Source organism: Pinus tabuliformis, chromosome 5_1 (genome assembly GCF_031772625.1).
Source record: "Pinus tabuliformis cultivar Carrire ecotype Pingquan chromosome 5_1, CPIR1, whole genome shotgun sequence".
Lineage (NCBI taxonomy): Eukaryota > Viridiplantae > Streptophyta > Pinopsida > Pinales > Pinaceae > Pinus > Pinus tabuliformis.
Window position 1 is genome coordinate 90,490,577 of NC_142305.1, and position 10,846 is coordinate 90,501,422.

General features: G+C 37.9%; 1 protein-coding gene across 1 annotated transcript; it reads right to left on the minus strand.

The window, feature by feature from the left end:
- Positions 1-1,127: 1,127 nt before the first annotated feature.
- LOC149163594 (uncharacterized) lies at positions 1,128-1,820 on the minus strand. The gene has a single exon (XM_089429191.1). It carries the CDS (start codon positions 1,818-1,820, stop codon positions 1,128-1,130), a length of 693 nt encoding a protein of 230 aa, XP_089285317.1.
- Positions 1,821-10,846: the final 9,026 nt, after the last annotated feature.

A 10,846-nucleotide genomic window follows, 5' to 3' on the forward strand; every position in this document is an offset into this window, starting at 1 on the left:
ACTCTCGATTTTTGCCTCCAGAGAGTTTCTTCCTGTAGGTCCCTTTCGAGGATTTTATTTTCTATGGTCTGCTCTTTCTGGGCCAGCTCTTCCGACTGTCCTTCAGAGATCATTCTTTGCTGAATATCTTTCATTTCTTGATGAAGGATTTCCTTGGCTTTGAGAATGTTGCCGAAGATGGATTGATTCCAACGTTTAATTTCCCCTTTGAGGTACTTTAGCTTCCTTTGGAATATAGACATTTTTGTTCCATCAGTTGGATTAAATTTTAGCCAAGTTGTTCTGACAAATTCATAGAAGTCCGGATGAGTTAGCCAAAAAGCCTCAAACCGAAAGGGTCGCCTTATATTGCTACCAGGCTGATTCCAGTGGAGGGCGATCGGCCAGTGATCAGAGCCTGAAAAAGGAAGGATAGATGCTGTGAATTCTCCCCCTAGATGAACTGCATTATCAAAGATCAGAAATCGATCAAGACGCGAAGCTATTTGCATGGGTTCTGGCCTTTTATTGTTCCAAGTGTAGAGGCCATTATTTGAAGGAATATCTATCAACCAATTATTTTGAATGAAGTTTTTTAATATAGAGCCATCGCTGTTTATTCTGCAACGCCCTCCTTTTTTTTCCTCCATTGTTGCAATCATATTATAATCTCCTCCTGATATCCATAGCGGGTGTTCCTTCTCTGTATTAAGCTGATATCTGGACTCCTAATGAGTATTTTTTTGAGCTTTATTAAGGAATGCCACCAGGTTGTCCACTTGTCTATCAGGTATTTTGTCGAAATTTCCTGTTTTACAAGCTTGTTCTAGGCCCAAGATATCTAGCTCACTAATATCTATTGATTCTGTGTCGTCCTCCATGATTTGAGGTTCTTGATGGTATCCATCGCTTTCCTTCTCGTTTTCTGTGTTGGGATCTGTACCATCTATATCCATTTCAGGGAAGCTCCAGGTGTTTGATGCAGTTTTAAGCTTATTACCCCCTTGTTCTACATTCGGTTCCCCTGTTATCGTTTTGGATCCTTCAATCTTCTCCTGGCTAGATCCTTTTTGATTGAAGGGCCTATTGTCTAGATCCGACATTTCTTCATTGGCTAGGACTTCAAAGCTATTGCTAGTAGAGGGCTTTCATTGATCTACTGGGGGAGTCTTTGTAGAGATTACTGATTTTTTATTTCCTCTTCGGCGATTGAGCACCTTATTAGTGAAGCCATCTGGCGTTGGGTTTTCCTGGGTATTTTGAACTGAGGGTTTGCTATTTAAAGGGCAATCTCTATAGAGGTGTCCTAGGTCATGACATTTTCTGCATCTAAAGGGTACATGCTCATAATCAATTAACTGTATCCATTCCACATCTTCATGAAAAAGACTTACCGTATCAGGCAAAGCTTGTTTAAGGTCCATGTAGACGCAGATCCGTGCATATGAGGTGTATCTGTGCGTCTTTGTTTCTTCTGCTATCTTGACGAAGTCGCCCAGAACATTGCCTATCGCTTTGAGAGACTCCTCTTCCCAGTATTCCAGTGGCAAAGAATACAGCCTGATCCACACCAGTGCACAGCTTAGGTCTTCTTTATCAGGGTTGAATCTTTTGATCCATTCTTTGAGAAATAGCCCAACAGAGTTAAAGAAATAAGGCCCTCCATCTAAAACTCTGTTTCCGTCTTCCAAACAGTTGAAGACCGCCGTAAAAAACCCCTTAGGCCCTAGATGCAAGGTTATGTGTCCTTTTGGATGCCATTTAACATTTATCCATGCTCTCAATGCTTTCTCGTTTGGCCATATTCCAATAATTTTGCCTATGAGAGCATGATCTCTCATATACTGAATCCTGACATTGATGCGATGGCTTGGTAGCTCTACTTTTGGCCTATGTGTAGCTACTGGTTTGCATGTGGAAGAGCTGACCTTTGGCTTGTCCTTCTGTGTTTGTTCAATTTTCGTTTGCTGACTTTAGTCTGCGCTTTCATCATTGTACTCCTTATCCCTGTTTGATCCCTCGATATTCCCTTTCTTGTTGTCGTTTGTTGGAGGAGGCGCCCCTCCTTCCCCCTGAGGGGGGCTCATTGTTGCCGCCAGCCAAGACCAGTGGGTTGTGACCTGCTATACTACCGCGTACTGTTCCTGGCGAGCTCTGTCCGGAGGACCTGCCGTCGCAGGTGAGTTCTGAAACCCTAGGGTTTAGTTGCAGAACCACGCAGAGCCGTTTTCCCTTGAGATTTAATGGTCTAATCTTATCATAGGAGGATGGTTCAATTGCTTGTGCTTGGAACACCCCATTTGGGAAAATAACTTCTTTGCCATGCCTATAATTCTATATCAGCATGTTCTTCCCTTCCCATGGTAAATTGGTGGTATAATAAGTTCCGGGACTGGCTTATTGCTCCAAAAATGAAATTATTCATATGGTTGGATTTAGAGAATTAGATATAAACATGGGACCCGTGCAAAGGATTATCTAGGCAAAATATATGTATCCTCTATTCAAAGGACTTTGAATATGTCAATCACTTATTTTTTCTGTGTGATTTTTCCATGGAACTTTGGACTGCAACCGTCACGTTATTTAATATTTTGGACCTTGTTCCAATGTATCATATTGACCATTTCCTTTTCTTATGTGAGGAAAACATGGGTAATTATAAATCCTTTCCTATCTTCATCGCTTGGGGTGTCTAGAAGGTTCAGAATAAACCTATCTTTGAAAGCAGAGATCTCAGACATCCTGCCTCATATTATGGGTTTCTTCTCTATATTTCAAGCCTTTGAATCCTCCTCATAGTCACTCCTTATGCTTCCCTCATAGTCCTCTATCTATAAATGTCGGTTTCTTTGATGATGCATATCATTTAGGTGTATGTGGAGGGGGTGCCATCAGTTTCCTCCCTAGAAATGGGTCTTATCATATTTGGTTGAATATTGGTTCAGAGTCTAATACCAAGGCAGAGGTTTCTGTAGTTTGGGCCCTTTTATATATTGAAACATCATTGAACATTATCTCCTGTCAGATTTATGGAGATTCCAAGTGTGTGATGGACTGGATAATGGAGAAGGGGAATTTTAAGGTTCTTTCCCTCAAGCACTAGATGTAACATATTTAAATTCTTAAGGGTCTCTTTCATAATCTATTATTCTAGCATATTTTGAGGGAATGTAACCAACATGCGGACTATATGTCCAAAAAATATCTACGGGTGGAGGAAGGCCACTTTTTATTTGAAGAACGAGGAGGCTTAAAATTATTGAGAAGGGGATATGTTCATATCCCCAGTGATCTTCAGTTGGCTCACTTCTTTTGATATGTCAAGAAATTCTATCCTTTTTGTCATCTTATGAATAAAATATTTTTGTTTGAACTGGTTATTCTTGTTTGTAACTAGGATTTTAATGTTCCATACTATCCGGGTTTTTATCGTTTTTAGTAATTTTATCCATGTTCTACAAAGTTTATAGATGTTCTTTTCATGTCCATTTTTGGTCCCTGTTAGTTAATTTTGTGATGGATGTTGTTGTTGCCATTGGTGATGTCCATACCTTTGAGGTTTTTGGGTCATATATATGTAAATGTACTCCTCTTTCTTAATGAAAAGGATGATTTGTCTTCTCTAGAAAATATTACCCTATAAAAGGGTTGGTGTTTAGGAGTTACGAGACTCAGCAACTTTACAGTTACGAGTCAGACTAACCCATATTCCTGTACTCTGTTTTCCTATATGACAAAGTGATAAACAGAGGAAATGAAGATTTTTTGAATATTTCCACCATTGATACAACCCATATGCAGTTCTAGGTAGGTAGAAACCATGTTTCTACCCCAAAAGATCAACCATATGAAAAGGATGATCGAGTACATGGAGGCAAGGCTTGACCCTACCCTCCTGCTTCAGGGCTCCTGATATTTCTCAACAAAATATGGCAGTGAAAGTTTGCTACCTGTGAACAATGAATGAAACCAATATCTAGTGGTAACAACAACCTCCAAACACGTTAGAAGGCAGTGAAGTTACAGGGCTAACCTGGTCATGACAAGGGTCTCTAAGATGCGTTTGGTGTGGTGAGACCCCTACAACACGTGGAGATATTTCCTTAACAGAGGCTGATCATGATGCTAGCTTGGTTCAAGGTTCATATACTTACTCTGTTTGTTCTGCTGCTACGTATGCATATATATGCTCTTAGGTATAGTACTAGGGCAAATTATCCATGCTTACAAGTAGTGGAAAGACTGAACTGTAAGCCCATCATAAGTAGTCAAAATGGCCATAGATTTTGTTCAATAGCACAATGCCTGACCTGCAAAACATAAACCCCATTTGTTAATAACATCTGGAGCTCCTTCTATTAGGGGATCTCCCTTCTACTAATTATTTCCAAAGCTCATATTTCATCTAAAATTCTGGGCTGTTTATATATTGTGTCATCCTTTCTTGTCTTCCTCATTGCAGTCTTTTATTATCAGGTGGAAATGTGCTTCTGAATTGGGTCTACATGGTCTTCTAGCATATGAATGGGACAATTTTGTTAAGAATCTTATTCTCAATGGTCTAATCTTGTCATAGGAGGATGGTTCAATTGCTTGTGCTTGGAACACCTCATTTGGGAAAATAACTTCTTGCCATGCCTATAATTCTATATCAGCATGTTCTTCCCTTCCCATGGTAAATTGGTGGTATAATAAGTTTCGGGACTGGCTTATTGCTCCAAAAATGAAATTATTCATATGGTTGGATTTAGAGAATTAGATATAAACATGGGACCCTCTATTGTGCAAAGGATTATCTAGGCCAAATATATGTATCCTCTATTCAAAGGACTTTGAATATGTCAATCACTTATTTTTTTTTTGTGATTTTTCCATGGAACTTTGGACTGCAACCGTCACATTATTTAATATTTTGGACCTTGTTCCAATGTATCATATTGACCATTTCCTTTTCTTATGTGAGAAAAACATGGGTTATTATAAATCCTTTCCTATCTTCATCGCTTGGGGTGTCTAGAAGGTTCAGAATAAACATACCTTCGAAAGCAGAGATCTCTGACATCCTGCCTCATATTATGGGTTTCTTCTCTGTATGTCAAGCCTTTGAATCCTCCTCGTAGTCACTCCTTATGCTTCCCTCATAGTCCTCTATCTATAAATGTAGGTTTCTTTGATGATGCATATCATTTAGGTGTATGTGGAGGGGGTGCCATCAGTTTCCTCCCTAGAAATGGGTCTTATCATATTTGGTTGAATATTGGTTCAGAGTCTAATACCAAGGCAGAGGTTTCTGTAGTTTGGGCCCTTTTATATATTGAAACATCATTGAACATTATCTCCTGTCAGATTTATGGAGATTCCAAGTGTGTGATGGACTGGATAATGGAGAAGGGGAATTTTAAGGTTCTTTCCCTCAAGCACTAGATGTAACATATTTAAATTCTTAAGGGTCTCTTTCATAATCTATTATTCTAACATATTTTGAGGGAATGTAAACAACATGCAGACTATATGTCCAAAAAATATCTACGGGTGGAAGAAGGCCACTATTTATTTGAAGAACCAGGAGGCTTACAATTATTGAGAAGGGGATATGTTCATATGCCCAATGATCTTCAGTTGGCTCACTTCTTTTGATATATCAAGAAATTCTATCCTTTTTGTCATCTTATGAATAAAATATTTTTGTTTGAACTGGTTATTCTTGTTTGTAACTAGGATTTTAATGTTCCATACTATCCGAGTTTTTATCTTTTTTAGTAATTTTATCCATGTTCTACAAAGTTTATAAATGTTCTTTTCATGTCCATTTTTGGTCCCTGTTAGTTAATTTTGTGATGGATGTTGTTGTTGCCATTGGTGATGTCCATACCTTTGAGGTTTTTGGGTCATATATATGTAAATGTACTCCTCTTTCTTAATGAAAAGGATGATTTATCTTCTCTAGAAAATATTACCCTATAAAAGGGTTGGTGTTTAGGAGTTACGAGACTCAGCAACTTTACAGTTACGAGTCAGATTAACCCATATTCCTGTACTCTGTTTTCCTACATGACAAAGTGATAAACAGAGGAAATGAAGATTTTTTGAATATTTCCACCATTGATACAACCCATATGCAGTTCTAGGCAGGTAGAAACCATGTTTCTACCCCAAAAGATCAACCATATGAAAAGGATGATCGAGTACATGGAGGCAAGGCTTGACCCTACCCTCCTCCTTCAGGGCTCCTGATATTTCTCAACAAAATATGGCAGTGAAAGTTTGCTACCTGTGAACAATGAATGAAACCAATATCTAGTGGTAACAACAACCTCCAAACACGTTAGAAGGCAGTGAAGTTACAGGGCTAACCTGGTCATGACAAGGGTCTCTAAGATGCGTTTGGTGTGGTGAGACCCCCACAACACGTGGAGATATTTCCTTAACAAAGGTTGATCATGATGCTAGCTTGGTTCAAGGTTCATATACTTACTCAGTTTGTTCTGCTGCTACGTATGCATATATATGCTCTTAGGTATACTACTAGGGCAAATTATCCATGCTTACAAGTAGTGGAAAGACTGAACTGTAAGTCCCATCATAAGTAGTCAAAATGGCCATAGATTTTGTTCAATAGCACAATGCCTGACCTACAAAACATAAACCCCGTTTGTTAATAACATCTGGAGCTCCTTCTATTAGGGGATCTCCCTTCTACTAATTATTTCCAAAGCTCATATTTCATCTCAAATTCTGGGCTGTTTATATATTGTGTCATCCTTTCTTGTCTTCCTCATTGCAGTCTTTTATTATCAGGTGGAAATGTGCTTCTGAATTGGGTCTACATGGTCTTCTAGCATATGAATGGAACAATTTTGTTAAGAATCTTATTCTCAATGGTCTAATCTTATGATAGGAGGATGGTTCAATTGCTTGTGCTTGGAACACCTCATTTGGGAAAATAACTTCTTGCCATGCCTATAATTCTATATCAGCATGTTCTTCCCTTCCCATGGTAAATTGGTGGTATAATAAGTTCCGGGACTGTCTTATTGCTCCAAATATGAAATTATTCATATGGTTGGATTTAGAGAATTAGATATAACCATGGGACCCTCTATTGTGCAAAGGATTATCTAGGCCAAATATATGTATCCTCTATTCAAAGGACTTTGAATATGTCAATCACTTATTTTTTTGTGTGATTTTTCCATGGAACTTTGGACTGCAACCGTCACATTATTTAATATTTTGGACCTTGTTCCAATGTATCATATTGACCATTTCCTTTTCTTATGTGAGAAAAACATGGGTAATTATGAATCCTTTCCTATCTTCATCGCTTGGGGTGTCTAGAAGGTTCAGAATAAACATATCTTTGAAAGCAGAGATCTCTGACATCCTGCCTCATATTATGGGTTTCTTCTCTATATTTCAAGCCTTTGAATCCTCCTCGTAGTCACTGCTTATGCTTCCCTCATAGTCCTCTATCTATAAATGTAGGTTTCTTTGATGATGCATATCATTTAGGTGTATGTGGAGGGGGTGCCATCAGTTTCCTCCCTAGAAATAGGTCTTATCATATTTGGTTGAATATTGGTTCAGAGTCTAATACCAAGGCAGAGGTTTCTGTAGTTTGGGCCCTTTTATATATTGAAACATCATTGAACATTATCTCCTGTCAGATTTATGGAGATTCCAAGTGTGTGATGGACTGGATAATGGAGAAGGGGAATTTTAAGGTTCTTTCCCTCAAGCACTAGATGTAACATATTTAAATACTTAAGGGTCTCTTTCATAATCTATTATTCTAACATATTTTGAGGGAATGTAACCAACATGCGGACTATATGTCCAAAAAATATCTACGGGTGGAGGAAGGCCACTTTTTATTTGAAGAACCAGGAGGCTTACAATTATTGAGAAGGGGATATGTTCATATCCCCAGTGATCTTCAGTTGGCTCACTTCTTTTGATATGTCAAGAAATTATATCCTTTTTGTCATCTTATGAATAAAATATTTTTGTTTGGACTGGTTATTCTTGTTTGTAACTAGGATTTTAATGTTCCATACTATCCGGTTTTTTATCGTTTTTATTAATTTTATCCATGTTCTACAAAGTTTATAGATGTTCTTTTCATGTCCATTTTTGGTCCCTGTTAGTTAATTTTGTGATGGATATTGTTGTTGCCATTGGTGATGTCCATACCTTTTAGGTTTTTGGGTCATATATATGTAAATGTACTCCTCTTTCTTAATGAAAAGGATGATTTATCTTCTCTAGAAAATATTACCCTATAAAAGGGTTGGTGTTTAGGAGTTACGAGACTCAGCAACTTTACAGTTACGAGTCAGAGTAACCCATATTCCTGTACTCTGTTTTCCTACATGACAAAGTGATAAACATAGGAAATGAAGATTTTTTGAATATTTCCACCATTGATACAACCCATATGCAGTTCTAGGCAGGTAGAAACCATGTTTCTACCCCAAAAGATCAACCATATGAAAAGGATGATCGAGTACATGGAGGCAAGGCTTGACCCTACCCTCCTCCTTCAGGGCTCCTGATATTTCTCAACAAAATATGGCAGTGAAAGTTTGCTACCTGTGAACAATGAATGAAACCAATATCTAGTGGTAGCAACAACCTCCAAACACGTTAGAAGGCAGTGAAGTTACAGGGCTAACCTGGTCATGACAAGGGTCTCTAAGATGCGTTTGGTGTGGTGAGACCCCCACAACACGTGGAGATATTTCCTTAACACAGGTTGATCATGATGCTAGCTTGGTTCAAGGTTCATATACTTACTCAGTTTGTTCTGCTGCTACGTATGCATATATATGCTCTTAGGTATACTACTAGGGCAAATTATCCATGCTTACAAGTAGTGGAAAGACTGAACTGTAAGTCCCATCATAAGTAGTCAAAATGGCCATAGATTTTGTTCAATAGCACAATGCCTGACTTGCAAAACATAAACCCCATTTGTTAATAACATCTGGAGCTCCTTCTATTAGGGGATCTCCCTTCTACTAATTATTTCCAAAGCTCATATTTCATCTCAAATTCTGGGTTGTTTATATATTGTGTCATCCTTTCTTGTCTTCCTCATTGCAGTCTTTTATTATCAGGTGGAAATGTGCTTCTGAATTGGGTCTACATGGTCTTCTAGCATAAGAATGGGACAATTTTGTTAAGAATCTTATTCTCAATGGTCTAATCTTATGATAGGAGGATGGTTCAATTGCTTGTGCTTGGAACACCTCATTTGGGAAAATAACTTCTTGCCATGCCTATAATTCTATATCAGCATGTTCTTCCCTTCCCATGGTAAATTGGTGGTATAATAAGTTCCGGGACTGTCTTATTGCTCCAAAAATGAAATTATTCATATCGTTGGATTTAGAGAATTAGATATAACCATGGGACCCTCTATTGTGCAAAGGATTATCTAGGCCAAATATATGTATCCTCTATTCAAAGGACTTTGAATATGTCAATCACTTAATTTTTTGTGTGATTTTTCCATGGAACTTTGGACTGCAACCGTCACATTATTTAATATTTTTGACCTTGTTCCAATGTATCATATTGACCATTTCCTTTTCTTATGTGAGAAAACATGGGTAATTATAAATCCTTTCCTATCTTCATCGCTTGGGGTGTCTAGAAAGTTCAGAATAAACATATCTTTGAAAGCAGAGATCTCTGACATCTTGCCTCATATTATGGGTTTCTTCTCTGTATGTCAAGCCTTTGAATCCTCCTCGTAGTCACTCCTTATGCTTCCCTCATAGTCCTCTATCTATAAATGTAGGTTTCTTTGATGATGCATATCATTTAGGTGTATGTGGAGGGGGTGCCATCAGTTTCCTCCCTAGAAATGGGTCTTATCATATTTGGTTGAATATTGGTTCAGAGTCTAATACCAAGGCAGAGGTTTCTGTAGTTTGGGCCCTTTTATATATTGAAACATCATTGAACATTATCTCCTGTCAGATTTATGGAGATTCCGAGTGTGTGATGGACTGGATAATCGAGAAGGGGAATTTTAAGGTTCTTTCCCTCAAGCACTAGATGTAACATATTTAAATTCTTAAGGGTCTCTTTCATAATCTACTATTCTAGCATATTTTGAGGGAATGTAACCAACATGTGGACTATATGTCCAAAAAATATCTACGGGTGGAGGAAGGCCACTTTTTATTTGAAGAACCAGGAGGCTTACAATTATTGAGAAGGGGATATGTTCATATCCCCAGTGATCTTCAGTTGGCTCACTTCTTTTGATATGTCAAGAAATTCTATCCTTTTTGTCATCTTATGAATAAAATATTTTTGTTTGAACTGGTTATTCTTGTTTGTAACTAGGATTTTAATGTTCCATACTATCCGGGTTTTTATCTTTTTTGGTGATTTTATCCATGTTCTACAAAGTTTATAGATGCTCTTTTCATGTCCATTTTTGGTCCCTGTTAGTTAATTTTGTGATGGATGTTGTTGTTGGCATTGATGATGTGCATACCTTTGAGGTTTTTTGGGTCATATATATGTAAATGTACTCCTCTTTCTTAATGAAAAGGATGATTTATCTTCTCTAGAAAATATTACCCTATAAAAGGGTTGGTGTTTAGGAGTTACGAGACTCAGCAAATTTACAGTTACGAGTCAGACTAACCCATATTCCTGTACTCTGTTTTCCTACATGACAAAGTGATAAACAGAGGAAATGAAGATTTTTTGAATATTTCCACCATTGATACAACCCATATGCAGTTCTAGGCAGGCAGGTAGAAACCATGTTTCTACCCCAAAAGATCAACCATATGAAAAGGATGATCGAGTACATGGAGGCAAGGCTTAACCCTACCCTCCT